We start from the raw sequence: 19,350 nt of genomic DNA, 5'->3' as shown, positions 1-19,350 counted from the left end.
AGTCAACAAAAAGCTTAAAACAATGAAATAATATTTCACTGACAAAACAACAGCTCATAAGAACGATACACAAAATAATACAGAAACAAACAAATAAAAGTTATTAACCAGGATCCATGTTTTTGTCACAAACACTGAATCAGCTGATTCACTCTTTATGTTTCTGAGTTTGTTTTGTGATTATAGTTCTGGTTTCTGTTTCTGTGTCTTCACTGTGTCCCACGTCTCCTTACTTTGGACTCTGTGTTATATTTCCTGTTTTACTTTGACAGTCCTGTGTTACTGTTTCCTGTCTCGTGTGTGTAATTGGTCCCAGCTGTGTTTCCCTCCTGCCTCCCGTTCCCTGATTACTAAACTGCGTCCACGCCGCCGGCGCTCCTCTCCACAGCTGGATTCCAGGATTTCAGAGCATCCAGCTGTGGTGAGTGATGGAGACACTTTCTCTGCTCCCTCAGTAATCAGGACAGTTTATTGAACATCAGAGGACATAAAGGACTGTTTTTCACCTGCCCGTTCTGAACCTGGACATTAAAGACTGCTGGCTTCAAGGACATTAATCCCAGTGTCAGCCAGCCAATAACAGCCTGTGTTTTTCAGCTCTTTAGGAGTCAGAAATGAGAAAGACACAGACTGCTAACCTCTCCCTGCAGGAAATAAGCTCCGCCTCTTCCTGTCCTGTATATGAGTGATTCTGACATGAGACACAATGAGTTTCCTGTTTATTGTGACTTAAAGCGAGCAGCAAAGACACTAAACTGTGTGTTTCCAGCTGAAGCTGCTTTTTGTGTTGCTCCCACAATCCTGTCTGAAACAGTCAGTGAGGAAAACTCAGTTTATGCTTCCAAGCTCATTGTGAGAGGGCACATTGTGTTCCTGCAAGTGCTGATTTTGTCTGCATCCCTGAGTTTAGTGAGCTGCCTCCAAGGACTTGTGAAGCCCAGTGTGTTAAGGCTGCATCTCCCAGATGTTTCCACCTTTCCAGCACAGACGATAAATGTTCCCACAAAGGCTCAAAGACGGTTTGATTTTGTGAGTGTTGGCCTCAAGAGATTGCTCAGTGAGCACCTGAGTGTTTCTGGGACATCGGACACTAACTGGAACTTCAAGTCTGGTTCTGAAGCTGCACATGCAAAGACTGTTTCTGGTTGTAGAGACCTGGCTGTTCCAGGGATTGTAACCTCCCCAGAGGCTGAGCTGCTGACCTCAGCTGACTCTGGAGCCTTGAAGGTAACTAAGTTTGCACCGCTCGGGTGAGCCATCTCAGCTGCAACAGCCTCCACAGAGAGCTCACGCAAGCTTACCCAGCCTGCTGAGGATTTTATGCAGGTGTCTGGTAAAAGGACGATGCTGCTGTCCAATGAGGCGAGGAGAGAAGTAGCCAAACAGGCGAGAGCCGTGAAGGAGGAACGGCGGGCAGCTCTGGATGCCCGACATAAATACCTGATGAGCAGGCTGGCAGACGCCGGCAGCCTGGAGGAAGCGGCGGTGGAAGACGCCATCGTCTCTGATGACAGAGTAAGTTCAGAGACGTGATCCTTCCTCAGAGTTGAACCTTTGAGTCATTAATGTCTGATTCTTCCAGTTCAGTCTGATCCATGAATTCTTTGCTGCAAACGGATCCAAGAAGCTGATTTTCTTCTATCAGGATGTCAAACAGGTAACTTTGATCACATTTCAATGACTGACACATGAAGGTCTAACCGCTCTTCATAATCTGCTGTCCTGTTTGTTGCAGCGTACTTTGTATTCATATCTTTTAATATCTGCCTTTCTCCCAGAGTCTGTCCTCCCGTCAGTCTTCCTTTGTGGACGCATCAAACTCAGCTGTGGCTCAGAGGAAACTCTTCCTCACTACGGGGAACTCTGAGGTTGGCTTCAGCTTTTTATGTTTAGTTCATGTGAGAATCACAGAAAAATGCTGATATGAGTGGAAGCTTCTGCTGGGAAATTGGCAAAGAGCAGATTATTGAACAGCGAGGCAGACAGTTCATTTCAGTGATGCCAGTTTATTAGAAACGAGGACTGTGGGGCTGCTGGAAGTCAGGACGGCCGTTCTCTGGATAAACCTGACAGCTGAGGTGGAGAGCAGGATTTATCCACAGACGGCTTCTTCCAAGCAAATGTCCTGAACACACCTGAGCTGAGGGTTACACAGTGTGTCCTGTGTGATCTCTGCTTTATGGTGGTTGAATCTCACAAATGTGACCATCAGACCTGACGACTTATTTGTGATGTTTTAATTAAAAATATCCTGGGTGAGGTGTTTGGGGCATGTCCCATGAGGAGGAGTCTCCAGGGCAGACCCAGGACACACTAGAGAGGTTATATCTCTCAGCAGGCCTGGGAATGCCTCAGTATTGTCCTGGATATGCTGGAGGAAGTGGTTGTTTAGGGAGGTCTGGGATTCTCTGCTTAGACTGCTGCACCTGTGACCCGGGACCAGATAAACAGGAAATGGATGTTTGAAATTCAAAGAAATCCTCTTTTAATAATGAGGAAAAAAGACAGCAGGAGATCCATCGCAACTAACAAAACACTTCAAACACATCAGTGCATCAACTTTAATCAACTTCATTTGGTTCAAATGAAGGAATCTAACAAAGCACTCACTAAAATGAAACACCAGTTAGTTTCCCGAGCTCAACAGGTCGAACACCTGAGTTTGGTTTGCGGTGCAGTTTTTATTTCTTCTAGATAACTTGGGTTATTTGCACAGGAAGGTTTTTAAATGTATTTCTTAAGTACGATCTTATATGGGGGTTGATTTTATAGCATAACAGAATAATGTAATAACTCTAATAGAGTATAAAACATTTGCAGAATGAAGTACAAGGTGAAGAAAAGTCAGAACGTCCCTGTTTGAAAATACAGTCTCAGAAGGTCAGAGATGGACAAATTCAGCTACAGAAACATGTGGCCATTTTTTTAAAGCCATAGAGCATATTACAGACGACACAAAGAGCAAACACTGTAAACTTCTAACCACAGACCTCACACAGCTCACACACGTCAGAGTGAAGCTGTCATTTCCTGAAGCTTCCACACAAGAGAACTGGCAACAAGGTGGAGTCCTCATGGATCACTAGCAGAGAAATGTGGGCGGGTGCCAGACCACATGGACTCGACTCACTTTATTTCATACAAAGGAGCAGACTAATGCTGTCATCCTTAAAGACTAACTAGAAACAAGCAGTGCGCTCGCATCGACTCGACTTGTTTTGCAAGTTTGAAGTGAGATGGTACTTTGGAGTCAGCCTCCCGAGATGATGGCTGGTTTTTGAAAAACATCTCATATTTATACAATGAGCAGCAGACTTTCCTGACTTGCAGAGGTCAACGTCCTCCTCAGTCATGCGCCATGAGTGGCACAGATACTATTCATCAAATAACTAACATGGCCTTGATTGTTACTCCAGAGACTTATCTGCGATGTAGCTTTATAGCATTTTCATTAGCAATCGTATGATTTGTGTTACAATGACCTTTGTGGACGGGCCCGGACCCCCAGGCCTCGTCCGTGACGCCGACGGTGAGCGCAACGTTTTTGTTTTCTTGCGCTTAAAATAACCTGATCAGCGTTCTGCGGACGGTTTGTTTACATTTCTCACATCTGTGATTGTTCACACGGGTTGGACACGAGCAGAGAGGGCTTTCAAGATGAAAAAGCCAACGTGAAACTTTAACGGACGACAATTGCAAGTTTTCCAATCAAATCTCCGTCACACCCTTCCTTGACCTCATCACGTTATCCACCTTAGTCAAGGAACAGTGGTTCGGGAAAATATGCATTTGTTTTTTGGACCAGTTTAAAACGTATCTCAACTAGTGATGTGCGGATCAATACTGAAATATCGATTCCTCCGATACCCGTCATTGTGTCCGGCCCCTTGGCGTGCACACTCACAACAATGGCTGAGCGTAAACAGAGTCATGTGCAGACGTATTTTACCTCCACGAACAGCTGAGACGTGGTTTGCCATACATGTGGCAAGAATGTGAGGTGTTGTGGTAACACCGCTGACCTGGTCAAACACCTCAGAGTGAATCACATCACAGAATATGACGAGCGTATGTTGAGGCGAACTGAAGAGGAGGAGAGGGAGAGGTGCTGCCAGGGCGAGACAGACGTCTCTCACAGAGTCCTTTAATGCTGCAGGCAGGCAACAAATAGCCACAACTTCAGGTTTTTCATTTCTATATGATAATTCTGCATCATTAAGTGATAAGAACAAGTAATCTGATGTCCTGTGATCATTACGACGCTATAATTTGAGATAAAATAAAAGATAGAGTAAAAAAAATAAGTTTTTGTTCAGAGTATCGTATCAGATCAGTGTCGTCGATACCAGCCTGAATTTTACTTGGTATCAGATCGGAAAGGAAATCAGTGGAAATCAAATCCTGCTTCTACAGGTGTCCAGTTCATTCACTCTGACCCCTCCAGATAAGCGTTGCCAGTTCTCACTGTGCTGTAGATCACATTTTCTTGTGTTTGGGGTTATAACGGTTACTTTTGAGGTCTGTGTTATAAAGCAAGTTAATCCTGAATTTAACTGGAGAAGACAAATTCCCACTGCGTGGTGTAGTGCACAGCCAGGCATTCTTTACATTAGTTCGTTTGACAAAACCAAAGAGCCGAAAGTATTTACTTGGAGTTTGGTTTGATGAAATAAGTGCCAGAATCAGTGAATACAAATGATTCCAATGACATGAAAACTGGTGGAAGGACAAATCCCTCAAGAAAAGCACGACTAGCACATTAAGTTTGTTTGTAATCATCATCATCTCTAACATCATGCGCACAACAGTGATTTTGTTACAGAACACTAAGATAGTAAAATCTGGGAAATGATGATATTTCTTTCCAAAACTTCCTGTCTGGAAGACATTAAAGCTGCTGTGCCACCTGCAGCTTCTTTCAATCTATGTTATGTGAATATATCTTTTTCTTTTTGGGTTTGAGCATCCATTCAAACTCACTCTCTGCCTAGCAAGTCTCATTCCCTCATTTCCTTGGGGTCCAGCTTCACATACGTGGCACTGAGCCTTTTCCTTTGTCACCTCTTTCTGCTACATGCCTAGCCTCCCAGTTTCTTGGTCTATTTTCTTCATTTCACTAACTACACTTCTTTTTCTTTGTAAATCTCTTCCTTCAAATACTTTCAAAATCACTTTTCTTTTTTCCCTTTCTTCTGTGCAGAGAAGACGTCAAACCCCTTCTTGGCAGTTTATCTCAATAAAGCTGTACTATCCCAGCCATCTGGTAAGTCTTCCCTACTACCCAGAGCCTGTTTATACTCCTGCATGTCTCTGCCTTCACTCACTTCCTCTTCTTGATGTCCAAACTCATCCTTCAAACTACCATTTGATGCTGCATAGCTGCATTCTCCCTGACACCTCCTTGTCTCCTGTCTTTTTGATTTCACCTTCTGCATAATATTTAGTTGCCCTGTGTGCAGCTTCCTCCACTTTCATATATTTCTACAAGTTCCTCCCTGTTCTTGAAGTATGTGTGCACCACGGCCATTTCCACTTGGAAAATCTGCCCCACATCTGTCTTTCTAGATTTCTCTCCTAAACACCACACCTACCCAACACCTCATAACCTCTGTTCCCTTCACCTAAATGTCCATTGAAGTCTGTGTCAATCACCACTGTAGTATGTGGTCTCTTGCACACAAAATGTGTCTACCCTCCACCTCCATAATATGAGTCCGCCAGCCCTCCCATTGCCAGTCAGAGTCCATAACAAGTCAAAAACATAAACAGCTCGAACGTATTATTTATTTAAGAGAGAGAGAGAGAGAGAGAGAGAGAGAGAGAGAGCTCAGCTGTCCTTGCTCTAGCATCAAGAGTCAGTGACTGGCTGTTCACTGCAGGCTCAGCAGTCCAATGGCCGATCAGCAACAACACAAATAAAAAAATAAGACACGTTCTTGATTATGACAACAAACCACATCCAAAAAAATATGACAGCAACACTTTAAGTTTTGTGTGCATTCATCATGTGCAACTCTGCAGAAAGTCTCATGTCAAGGATGTGTGGACAGGGGGGCTATTAAAAAGTTCCAGTATACAGAATAGAAAACCATCAAATGAATGAAATAAAATCTGTTGTCACAGTGGTTTTTGAAGGAACAATTACTTCACAGATGGACAGCCTCATTATATTTTAGTTAAACCTGATGATACACACTTCACGTCACCCTAGTTACATGTTTTTATTTGCCATGTGTATGTTATCCAAGGGAGGAAGAAAATGAAAAAGAAAACTTTTGATGTGTCCAGACATTTCTTCACATCAGCTGCCAGCAACCAGTTTCAGCATGTACAACTGTTGCAGTAAGTGTGCTCATGCAGACCAACTATGCTGGTCCACTGTTCTTAATGGTGCTGCATGTTGAGAAAGAAGTGAAACAAATGTTTTGTTTAACAAGTCCACTAGTGTTAGAATAACTTGGCATTTCCAATCTGTTTCTGCTGTAGTTCAATGAAAGGTTTCAGTTACTTAAGTTTGAGAAAAAACCAAAAAAACCAAATTGCGTTTACAATTGTAGTTTCATCTTGTTATAAGATATTTGAAATAAAAACAAACAAAAAACATGAACAAACAAACCACAAACAAACAAACCACTACATTTTCAGAAATATTTCTGCAGTCTGATTTACAAGTATAAACTTTCTGACCAAAACGCCACAATTTCATCCCTCAAACAAGTTGTCAACTGTGTCAACGACCAATGAGGACATCACTGCTACACTTGATGATACTCACACCTTGAAAAAGTGCAAAGGTTTCCCAACAGGACTTCGACGGTTGGTCTTCTTGATCAAGCTATAATCTGTTCTCATCAAAACCACCATAAAACCAGTTTGACAGGATGATGCTGATAAATCCCTCTAGACCTTTTTGTGACAGTATTAAAAGCTTGCTGGAAATTCTCTGTACTCATATTTGTGCTCAGTATCTGTAGGAGCCATTTTTGTGTGGGTACCTCATGTATGCCACTAGGGGTCACCTTTTGTGTTACATATGGTGTGTCTATTTAAGGTAGATAGGTCATTAGCAGCAGGTGTGTTGTTGTTGGGAAGGAGCAAACAGATTGTGACCGCTGCGCTGTTATGTTAAATTGTGTTGGAATAAAGAATCTAAAGGACAAGATAAGTATGGTTTCAGTTATTGAACTAAGTTTAATACGTTTATTCATACCAGTGACATTGCATTAACCTGCCAACAAACAGCTCAGTGGCTTTAAATGTAGGCTTAGCCTCGACAGCATCTATAACACCATTAAAATGCAGTAATGGCCACACAAAAAATAAAACGTGACCATATTCAGTTTAAGCCATTTTATGTGGTTTAGTTTATACACTTGAATCACAGTAGATGATAGCTTTCTGTTTTTAAATGTCTCCATTTATTGCAAACACTATAGTTACTGTTCTGCCTTTTATAAGGTAAACTGGATATTATGGTTGCAAACGGCCCTAGAGCTCCCTCTAGTGGCTGCTTTGTAATATGGGTTTGACTACTTTGGGAAAGGAACAATGAGAAGGTGAAAAAATCAAAGATGGCGGAAAGTTATCGTTCTAAGCTGATATGGACCTTAAAATGTTGTTGCCTTGGACAAGATATGTCTGTAAGTATGAGTGACGATAAAATAATTATTATCTTTTGTTTTGTGTAAAAATGGTACGATAATTTGTACATTTGAAAGTTTTATCTTGTTATCAAATCAAATCACTTTGATTGTCACATCACATGTGCAGGTACACTGGTACAGTACATGTGAGTGAAATTCTTGTTTGCGAGCTTCACAAGCAACAGAGGTGTGCAAAAATACAATAACGTAAAACAAGCAAAATATAAGAACGGCTAAATCTGAGACTAATAAATATATGTACAATATATAATAGTACATGCATTACTGGATGTGTATACTAAATATGTTTTTCTACGTGCGCGTGTGTGTGTGTACATATTTTACAAATTAAATAGAGTAAACAATAAATAAAATATACAGAGGTTGGTAGTTGGACATGTGCAAAACAAGTGGCATTTATATACAGTGTGGAGTGCATAATGTTAAAGTTCCAGTAGTGAAGGTGAGGTGTCTATGAAGTGTCCAGCAGTCTGATGGCCTGGTGGAAGAAGCTGTCTCTCAGTCTGCTGGTTGGGGACCGGATGCTGCAGAACCTCCTTCCTGATGGAAGTAGTCTGAACAGTTGATGGCTGGGGGGACTGGAGTCCTTGATGGTCCTCCCCGCTTTCCTCAGGCAGCGCTTCCTGTAGATGTCTTGGAGGGAGGGAAGCTCACCTCCAATTATCCGTTCAGAACACCGCACTACTCGCTGGAGAGCTTTGCAGTTGTAGGCGGTGCTGTTGCCGTACCAGGTGGTGATGCATCCAGTGAGGATGCTCTCAATGGCACAGTGATAGAAGGTCCTGAGGATGCGGGGGCTCATGCCAAATCTTTTCAGTCTCCTGAGAAAGAAGAGGCGCTGCTGCGCCTTCTTCACTGTTTTGTTTGTGTGTACTGACCACGTAAGATCCTCAGCCAGATGTACACCAAGGAACCGGAAGCTGCTCACTCTCTCCACAGCAGCGCCGTTGATGGTGATGGGGGTGTGTACTTCTCTGCACCTCCGGAAGTCCACTATCAACTCCTTTGTCTTTGCGACGTTGAGGGTGAGATGGTTGTCTTGACACCAGTGGGTCAGGGCGCTGACCTCCTCCCTGTAAGCCGTCTCATCACTGTTGGTGATAAGACCCACCACTGTAGTGTCGTCCGCAAACTTCACAATGATGTTGGAGTTGTTAGTGGCTGTGCAGTCATAGGTGTAGAGTGAGTACAGGAGAGGGCTCAGTACACACCCCTGTGGTGCACCAGTGTTCAGTGTGATGGGGGATGAGGTGATGCTGCCCAGTCTGACCACTTGGCGTCTATCAGACAGGAAGCTAAGGATCCAGCTGCAGAGGGAGCTGCTCAGTCCTAGATCCTGCAGTTTCCTGTCCAGCTTCGAGGGAACGATGGTATTGAATGCTGAGCTGTAATCTACTGTTAGCTTGCAGTAAGAGTGTAACAAGCTAGTTTACAATGTTAGTTAGCTAATACAGTATTTTGTATTTTCAGTTTTACGATGGTCAAAGAGAAGGCAATGGTCAGAGGCCATTCTTCAATAAATCAGCGCAGAAAGGAAAATAAGTCTGGTTATTGGAGCATCGTTATCTCGCTGTCTAGCTGGTGAAACTAAGGAACTCAGGGCGAGGACAGCAAAGTTACCAAAGGGGAAAAACTATCAAATTAAAACTGCATCATCTCAAAAATCACAAGTTTCTCTAAAATGTGTTTATTCTAGGGCTGCAGTTATTCATCATTTTAGTCATAAAGTATTTTATTGATTGTTCGAAAATTGAATTGGATTAGAAATAGTTTTCTTATTAATGAGCAATAATTATTATTATTCAAAAGAGAAAACACACGGGTCTGTTGGTTACCATTTTAGAAATTGCCATCCTTTAATGATTCATCTGTTAAAAAAAATATTTTGACTGCTTTTATCTAAAAAATATTTTGAGATGCTGAAATGCTGAAATAATAATAATAAAAAAACAGACACTGATGTCAACATAAAGGTAAACACGCAATTTAGTTTCTTTAGTTTCTGGTTCTCTCCTGTATGGACTAGAGAACGCACGATACCACTTTTTTGTGTCCAGTATCGATATGAATCCAATACAGCGTATTTTTATAATCAATAAAACAGTTTTTTTTAAATATCTTTCTTTATTTTGTATAAGTTCATACTCAAGTTTTAAAAAATAAAACATTAAAGTTATTCAGTTATACCTGTATGCAAAAAACACACTGCACCCAAAATATTTCATAGTTCAGCAACACTGATCAATCTAATAAACTTAAACCTGCACCATCCTCCCTATTCTGGTATTTTAAAGAGTACTTAGCAGAAATATTAAACAACCTAACTAATAGGGTTGCAAACTCCCAGCAAAAAAACAACTAAAGGGAACCATCGCCCACCCTCTGCCTCGTGATGCTTAATCCACATAATCGACTTTAATTTAATGCATGTATTTAAAAAAAATGCACAGAAATCAATTATTTTTCAACAACAATTAAATAGATTCAACATCTTTCTTCAACAGAACTGCAGACTGCACAGATGGTATCTTCCCAAAGGAAAAAGTACTATAACTTACTAGGGTATATATTAGAGATGGACCGATCCGATATTACGTATCGGTATCGGTCCGATACTGACCTAAATTACTGGATCGGATATCGGAGAAAAATAAAAAATGTAATCCGATCCATTAAATATCACGAAAGCACCTCACAAAACTTGCAACACGCCGTAACTCACCTCAGAACGTTAGCACGTCGGAGCAGTATGCATCACGTGATAGAGCAGCTGTGGCATGGACCTGTCGGTGGTCTGGATAGCATTTGGAGCTTCGCTAGCAACCCGGCATTTCATCTCCGACAAAGTTATCCCTGAGAGAAGTAAAGCAAGTGTGTAAGTCCATCTCTGAATGTTTGTAAAGCATTCCTGCGTTAAGCTTAACGAGCGACTGCCTCTCGCTCTCCGGCTGCTACTTCAATCATGAAACTGATCAATGATCAGCTGATCGGCTTTTCTGTCGCGAGTCCGTCTCTCTGGTTTGCTTTTGGCCCACTTTGCACCAGAAAGAGGAAACCAGCGGCTGAACAACAGCCGCACGTTTAAGCTTGATCAGCTGTTGTTAGAATTTATTTAATATTACTTTCTACACCAGGATCTTTTTCTACGTAGCTGACGCTGGTAACTGTGCAGGGGCGCATCTAGCAAAGTTTAGCCAGGGGGGCCGATAGGGCATTAACAGGGAAAAGGGGGCACAAAGACATACTTTTCTTTCTTATTCTCATTTAAAATGTCTAGCTTTTAATAAATAATTATCTGACACCCAAAGTTTTAATTTGATGTAAAATGAATAGAAGTCAATTACTGTATATAGTAACTATTAAGTCTAATATACCCTAGTAAGCTATAGTACTTTTTCCTTTGGGAAGGTACCATCTGTGCAGTCTGCAATTTTGTTGAAGAAAGATGTTGAATCTATTTAATATTTCTTGAAAAATAATTGATTTCTGTGCATTTTTTTTTCACACTGCGTCAAATTAAGGTTGATTACGTCGATTAAGCATCATGAGGTGGAGCGTGAGGGGTGGTTCCTTATTTTTTATTTATTTATTTTTGTTGTTGCTGGGAGTTGGAACCCTATTAGTTAGGTTGCTTAATATTTATGCTAAGTACTCTTTAAAATACCAGAATAGGGAGGATGGTGTAGGTTTAAGTTTATTAGATTGATCAGTATTGCTGAACTATGAAATATTTTTTTTTTTGCATACAGGTATAACAGAATAGCTTTAGTGTAGTTGTTGTTTTAAACTTGAGTATGAACTTATACAAAATGCAGCAAGATATTTAAAAAACAGTTTTGTTGATTAAAAAACACTATATCGGATTCATATCGGTATCGGCAGATATCCAAATTTATGATATCGGTATCGGACATAAAAAAGTGGTATCGTGCCATCTCTAGTATATATTAGACTTAATAGTTACTATATACAATATTAGATTTCTATACATTTTACGTTAGATAAAAACTTTGGTTATAAGATTCAGATAATTATTTATTAAAAGCTAGACATTTTAAACGAGAATAAGAAAGAAAAGTATTTCTTTGTGCCCCCCTTTTCCCTGTTAATGCCCCAGCTGGCCCCCTGGCAAAACCGTGCTAGACCCGCCCCTGCACAGTTACCAGCTGTCAGCTACTTATAGCATTAGGCATTAAAGTAATATTAAATAAATTCTAACAACAGCTTATCAAGCTTAAACGTGCTGCTGTGGTTTATCTGCTGGTTTCCTCTTTCTGGCGCAAAGTGGGAAACAAACAAGAGAGACGGAACTTGCGATCAGCTGATCATTGATTAGTTTCATGATTGAAGTAGCAGCAGGAGAGGGAGGGGGAGAGGAGGCGCGGCAGTCGCTCCATATATCGGTTGTTAAGCTTAACGTGGGAATGCGTTACAAACATTGAGAGAGAAACTTACAAACTTGCTTTACTTCTCTAGGACAGCTTTCACTGAGAAGAAATGCCGATTTGGAAACATGTAGCGAGGCGCTAAATGCTCCACCAGACAACCGAGAGGTCTCTTGTTGTCACATGCAAGAAAGCATGCTCTGAAGAATATCCAGGTAGATAACTGTGGCGATATGTTGGTTATATTACTTTAAAGTGCAACTGGCTAATTCTTATTTTAGCCAACTCCCACTGTCGCCAAAGTGCTTGCTCATAGGGGGTCATATGATTGTTGGGTTTTTCTCTGTATCTATGAAGCGCCTTGAGGCGACTTTTGTTGTGATTTGGCGCTATATAAATAAAATTGAATTGAATTGAATTACTGATGGTGACCTTTGTTACTTTGGTCCCAGCTCTCTGCAGGTCATTCACCAGGTCCCCCCGTGTGGTTCTGGGATCTTTGCTCACCATTCTCATGATCATTTTGACCCCACGGGATGAGATCTTGCGTGGAGCCCCAGATCGAGGGAGATTATCAGTGGTCTTGTATGTCTTCCATTTTCTGATGATTGCTCCCACAGTTGATTTTTTCACACCAAGCTGCTTGCCTATTGTAGATTCACTCTTCCCAGCCTGGTGCAGGTCTACAATACTTTTCCTGGTGTCCTTCGAAAGCTCTTTGGTCTTGGCCATGGCGGAGTTTGGAGTCTGACTGTTTGAGGCTGTGGACAGGTGTCTTTTATACAGATGATGAGTTCAAACAGGTGCCATTCATACAGGTAACGAGTGGGGGACAGAAAAGCTTCTTACAGAAGACGTTACAGGTCTGTGAGAGCCAGAGATTTTCCTTGTTTGAGGTGACCAAATACTTATTTTCCACCCTGATTTACGAATAAATTCTTTACAAATCCTACCATGTGGATTCATGGATTTTTTTTTCACATTCTGTCTCTCACAGTTGAAGTGTACCTCTGGTGCAAATTACTGACCTCTGTCATCATTTTAAGTGGGGGAACTTGCACAATCGGTGGCTGACTAAATACTTTTTTGCCCCACTGTAGGCCTGCATGAATAAACTTTCTGAATCCTTTATCATCTGCAACTGAAAATAGTTGTGGATGATTACTATACCTTTCTAATGTGACCTTGTTGTCCCTGGCTCTCTCTCTCTCTCTCCCTCCCGCTCTGTTCCTGTGCTACTGAGTGTAACTACCGCCCCTCCCCCCTCATCCCAGCGCAAAGCACAAGGCTCACGTACGAAGCGAAGTGGAAAAAAGTGCGAGAGAGAGGGTGAGAGAAAGAAAACAAAAACAAAAACATGGCTCCCAATAAGGAGCCGGCTCGCGTCGTTCACTTCAAAGATCCGGTCCTAACAGCCGTTTCGTTCACGAACGACTCATCAGGTAAGACTCACCAGGATCCATGTGGTGATGGTCCACACCTGTGTAACCCAGCCTGTCCTTCAGGATTGTCGGCATAATGGTGTTAAAGCACTGGAGAAATCAAAGGACATGATTCTCACAGTGCTCCAAACAATTTCCAGGCAAGGGATTGATGTCAGAGGTGGATGAGAGCATCATCTACCGTAATGTTGGTGTAGTAGGTGAACTGAAAGGGGTTCAGCAGTGAGCTCACCTGGGGCCGAAGATCAGCAAGGACCAGCTCTCCAGGGTCTCCATCAGGTGTGATGTCAGAGCCTCCAGCATCTAGCTGTTGTTCATTTACATCTGCCTAATTGACTGGACAACATGTAAAGTCTTAATTCAAATTCCGCTGCACTGTTAAGAAAATCATAACTTAATCCTCATAGCACAGTCACAAGAAAACAAACAAACATACAGTCATGTGAAAAAGAGTGTTTTCATAGAAATCTATAGCATACTCTGAAAAACTAAGAACACTCCAGGATTCAGTCATTTATAGAGCCACCTTTTAGCAGCAACAGCGTCACCAAATTGTTTCTGTATGACTATCAGTGTTTCACAAGGACGTTTGGCTCACTCTTCTTTACATTGTTTCTTCAGATCATTGAAGTTTGTGACATTTGTTTAAGTACAGCTATCTTAAGTTCCCTGCACTGAATTTTAAGTTGAGGTCTGGACTGTGAGCGGGTTATTGCAACACCTTGAATCTTGTCTTTTTCAGTCATTCTGGGAACGTTACCCTGCTGTGTGACCCAAACACATTTTTGACTATAGAGTACTTGGTAAACAGGGGAGTTCATGGAAAACTCAATGACTGCAAGGGCCCAGGTTCTGTAGCTGCAAAACAAGCTCAAATCATCACCCCTTCACCACGTGTTGACAGCTGGTATGAGGTGTTTGTGCTGGTATTCTTTGCAACTTTGTTAACAAATTTGCAGCCATGCCGTCATGCTCTTTTTAGAGAGGAGAGACTGTCTCCTTGCAACCCTTCCAAACAAGCTGCACTTATTCAACTCTTTTCTAATTGTACTGTCATGGACTTTAACATTTAACATGCTAACTGAGGCCTGTAGAGTCGGAGATGTAGCTCCTGGATTTTTGAGCTTTTTCTGAGCACTGCACAGTTTGACCCTGGGGTGAATTTGCTGGGAAGATTATGACATTGTGATTATGACACATAGCTGAATACTCCAGACCAGCAAACTGCCAAAATGTATGATTTCATAGAGGTGCGCTCACTTGCTGGTAAAACAATTTGTGAATTGCAGTGAAGTTGGTTAGAATTAATAAAGGGGGAACATATTACCCTCGAGAGTCTACAGACAAGCTGGAGCATCCAAATCACATGATCAAGTTAAGATTACTTCAAACATTTACTGAGTCTTGTTTCAATTTGGGTAAGAAGTGCAGACTTCAAACTACATAAAAGTGTTTAAATTGTGCTGATGGATCAAGTAAAACCAGAGTTGTGAAAGATAATGTAGCCCATGCATTTTCGCAAATACTGTCATCAGCTTGAGTGCAGGAAGAAATAATAAAAACTGTTTTATCTAAGGATAGAAAAAACCCCAAAAAACTTTGAAATAAAACATGACTCTTCCTATTGGGAAAAAAATGCAGCATGTCAGGCATTCACAAAATTATATGCCAGAGTGTGGCATTTGGTTGCTGAGGAAAGGGGAAGTTATTGGAGTGGAGGAAAATATATGCTGCGGCTGTGCTAAAAAAAAAAAAAGACACCAAACAAGGCAAGATAAGCAGTTTGTAAAAGTGAAATATATAAATAAACTCTAAAGTAATCAAAAACTGCCATTTATAACCTTGACTTCGGAGTTTTAAATTACACAAAGATTGCATTATAACATATGTAGTTAGCGTGATAACATCTAGAGTTATTGCATTCATAGAAGTTTCTTCTGCTCTCAGAATAGATTCAGTTGTTCACAGTTTTGGCACACGGTGCATTACCAGGTTGCAAGGTGTTGAGTTGTGGTCATGAAAAGAACAAAGTGGTTAGCAAAAATTCTGTGATGCATTGTCATCTGACGGTTGACAAACCCTCAGTCTAACCACAGTGTGACAGCACGGCTTCACGGAAAGTCACATTTTGAATATTTTCTCATGCAGTTTTTTCTTCTCTAAATTTCATGTTCATTCACTTGACCAAGCCTCTGATGTGTAAATCAGATCCAACTGAATGTCATCAGAACATATTATATGTCACGGTCCGGGGCAGCGGCCGTGTGGAAAGTGGAAGGAGGACTCAAAACGCAGCACTTATTCAGGTGTGAGGGTGATTTATTGACAATATCAAATATAAAGTGGGGATGGTAAAACAGAACTAAGGATGAACTAACTGGGAGAAACTACACAAAGAAATAGCAAACCTGAGCATGAGGGGAGAACAGCAGGGAGAGCACGCAGGGGATTACACCAGGTATGAACACAGACGACGCGACGAGGAGCAGAGGAAATCACACACTATAAGTACACAAAGAGACACTGGGAAATCACACACAGGTGGGGGAAACAGCTGGACCTGATTAACCTGACGAGACAGGGGAACACTAACACCAGGGACCAACAGAGGGAGCACAAACCCAGAACCCAGTATCTAAAATCCCAAAACACAAACCATCCCAAAACAGCCCATGAATAATAAAGAGAATAATAACAATAAGGGACACAAACACAAAGTCACTCAGTCATGGCCGCAGGACCATGACATTATATGTCAATAGAAAATTGTCAGTATAATCTTTTAATAATATAAGTTTGCAAATGGTAGTGATAGGATGTGCGATCCTTAATAGTCTGCAAAGGCTTTGTGTGCATTCCAGAGTGCTCTGGCATTCACACCCACATCCTGGGAGCATGGGAAAGGTTGTACCTTCTTTTATTGTTTTACGGTAGGATAAACGTAGCTATGTCAGTTTGAGTCTAAGTGCCTTTTTTACTTATAGATGAACTGTTGGATTTTCCAGACCAGCAGGTTAAGGGAAGTTGTTTATGGGGTCACACACACACACACACACACACACACACACACACACACACACACACACACACACACACACACACACACCCCTCCACATTCCAATGTAAGGAACAAACACCCACTGATGTATAAATAAAGACCAGGGCAGTCTCAGAGTTGCGAGTCCCTGAACCTTCACTCTCGTGCGAGAGCTCAGAGCTGCCTTTGCTAAGCAACAAGTAAAACTGTGTGTTTCTCCTCTCTGATTCTCAGCTGAAGAAGTGTCTTAGAATGCATCTCTTGACATTATATAATGAAATTTGTTTTCTTTTACTAATAAGTTGAGGATTTGGCGTAACATTGAATATAGAAGTTTTCTACCTCTGAAGGTCAGTTGCAATTATGGGTTGTAAACTCACTTTAGTAGTCCTCCTCCTTCATTATTCCATCCATTTTGTGATCAGTGCCACTGGTAGCAAAACAGCCCCGGAGCATGATCCTTCCACCACCAGGCTTAACATCTGGCACAGTGTTCTCAGATTTCAAAGGATCACCTTTGATACATCAAACATACTGTTGTCATTGTGGCCATATAGCTCAGTCATAGTCTAGTCTGCCCATAAAGCTTTCTTTCCAGAAGCAAATGGCTATTTGTGGTTGGGATCCTCTCAGTTCACAGTAAAAACAAATTCCCTCTGATCTAAAGCTGGTCAAAGTGGTTAGCAAAAATTGGGCCAGATTGTGGGATTTTTGGCCCAATTTAAGATGAATTTTCAGTCGAGCAACCGTTTTGGGAATCGGCCCAAGTTTCACCTTAGTCGTGTGTCATGCATCGAGTAGGTTGGGGTAACGAGAAGCAATTAACACCTCATGACCAGCTCCCGATCAGCAATCATATAATTGCGACCAGAATTTCAAACCTGTTAGAAATTCTGGTCGCCCCTCATGAGGGTATCGCACCGTTGAAGCGGTGCCACGAGCCAATTTAACACAACCTGTCACACTGCACACGCACAAACACAGAAATGGAAATGAAAAAAACAAAGTAGTATGGCAGTGCAGTGTGTGATCTGGACACAAGCGATGGAGGCCCAACTTGTAGAACGTTGGGAAGCTCGTCCCAGCTTCCCAACACGCAAATGAGAATCTGCGGATGCAAAATGTGGAACACACAAATCTAACCGGTTAACGTAAAAAACATTTTAGCTGGAACACCGGAGCTGTGAGCTCCAAAAACATCAGAGCACTTTTGCAAACATGTTCTATTTTGACCAGCTGACCAGATGGGAACTTTACGCCACTACATTCACAAAAAAAATGGGTAGTACACATTTCCTGTAAAATTAAAGTAACATAATTACAAGGAACATTTTTATTAATCAACTTCATGCAATATTTATTATGTTTGGTGCATTAATTAACAGTTCATGACCTTGTGCTATTAAGTATTAAACCAAACATGTGTAAAACTGTACACAGACAGAGACTCATATCTTTACATATTTGGCTGTGCAGACAAACAGCTTATAAATTGGTTTTTTTGTAGTCATGTTTGTGTAGCGCTTCATGTTGATGTATATATGCCATATATGGGCTCAAAGACACAAAGTTGACAGGAAATGTGGTTGCTAAGCTGCTGCTATGTGCGCTGAATCTATTTATGGCTAAGGCAGTTGTGTAGTATAAAAAGGGCTGACATGGAAATCACTGATCTTTTTTACTCTTGTCCCTTGGCTTTCTTTCGTGGTCCTTTTTGAGTGATCCCCAGCTTGACACAGGTCAGTCTTCAGACTTGTTATATTTTAACTTTGATTTTATGTGTCTTTACTTTTGCATAACCTTTTACTTGAGTGTAATAAAACTTCAGGTCACGATTAACTTTTTCATCCGAGTATTAAAAACAATTTTTATATTTAAAAAGATGTTAGTTTGTCCAATTTCTCATGAGTGCAGATGTGGTAAAACACATATTTTTATCATTTAAGTACAAGTACATATGCTTGGGTTAAAATTAGTCTAGTAAACTTTGAGATTCAACTTCTTTACTCAAAAGTGAGGAAAATAAAATCTCTAAAATGTACTTGAGTACATTTTAAAGCCTATTTCTACAATCTATTTTGGTGCAAAGCTAAACAAACCTCATTACTAATAAAATAAAAAATATAAAGAAATTAAAACTTTATTTAAACTTAAATTATAATTATAATGAATATAATATGTTATCTTATAATCTTCTGTAACACAAGTAGAGAAAAACAAAGTTTTAAAAAAGTTCTATTTGCTGTTGTCAACATCGTAAACAGGCCAACTGACCTCAACACCTAAATATTTGAAGTTTCTATTGTGAGCTCCAATAGATGTGGCAGACATGGCAGAAACACACCAGACAGAATAATACAGTGGAAGTAAAACCTGGAGCTAGGAAATTAGAGTGCCAGTCAACTGGTTCAGGTGCAGCAGGTGGGCGGATCCTCCAAATTGCTCACAAGTATTTGGCTGCTTCACTTCGTTTGTTCCAAAAAAACATGTCAGCTTTTAGATGCATGTTGACTGTTTACTTTCCTAACATTACTATTTTTCATATTTTACTTGCATGTATCATATACAGTCAACTTTACATAATTTCTGTTTAAACAAATATTCATCTTCATTCAAACTGATCTTACATGCAGCTGCTGTTCATTCAACCATTTAGTTTATTAACTTATAGCAATTAATCTGACATTTCAGAGAATTTCCTTCCCTGAAGATCTTCATTGATCCCTGCGTCAGAGAGCCGACTCCCACCAAACACTGCACTGCACAACAAATCACTCTGCTAACTGAAGAAAGGAGGTAAAAGTAATACATCTTTACCAGTT

General features: G+C 40.9%; 2 protein-coding genes across 3 annotated transcripts in view; both read left to right on the top strand.

Moving 5' to 3' along the window:
* Nucleotides 1-19,350, top strand: part of LOC308394299 (uncharacterized protein) — a 1,060,216-nt gene that overhangs the window by 109,904 nt on the left and 930,962 nt on the right. The window lies entirely within an intron of this gene.
* Nucleotides 6-19,312, top strand: LOC308394314 (dynein axonemal heavy chain 5-like). 2 transcript variants are annotated; one of them, XM_080878578.1, is made up of 4 exons: nt 6-1,515; nt 1,583-1,657; nt 1,779-1,868; nt 19,220-19,312. In XM_080878578.1, the coding sequence occupies exons 1-4, from the start codon at nt 1,321-1,323 to the stop codon at nt 19,247-19,249; spliced, it is 390 nt and encodes a 129-aa protein (XP_080734704.1). In that variant the 5' UTR covers nt 6-1,320; the 3' UTR covers nt 19,250-19,312. The 2 variants fall into 2 exon arrangements, with proteins under 2 accessions (XP_080734704.1, XP_080734703.1); XM_080878577.1 differs by lacking the exon at nt 19,220-19,312 and adding an exon at nt 5,201-6,603.

The sequence above is a fragment of the Rhamphochromis sp. 'chilingali' genome (genome assembly GCF_963969265.1).
Source record: "Rhamphochromis sp. 'chilingali' genome assembly, chromosome: 3".
NCBI lineage: Eukaryota > Metazoa > Chordata > Actinopteri > Cichliformes > Cichlidae > Rhamphochromis > Rhamphochromis sp. 'chilingali'.
The sequence above is the reverse complement of the archived record's forward strand: the minus strand, read 5'-3'. Positions and strand labels throughout refer to the sequence as shown.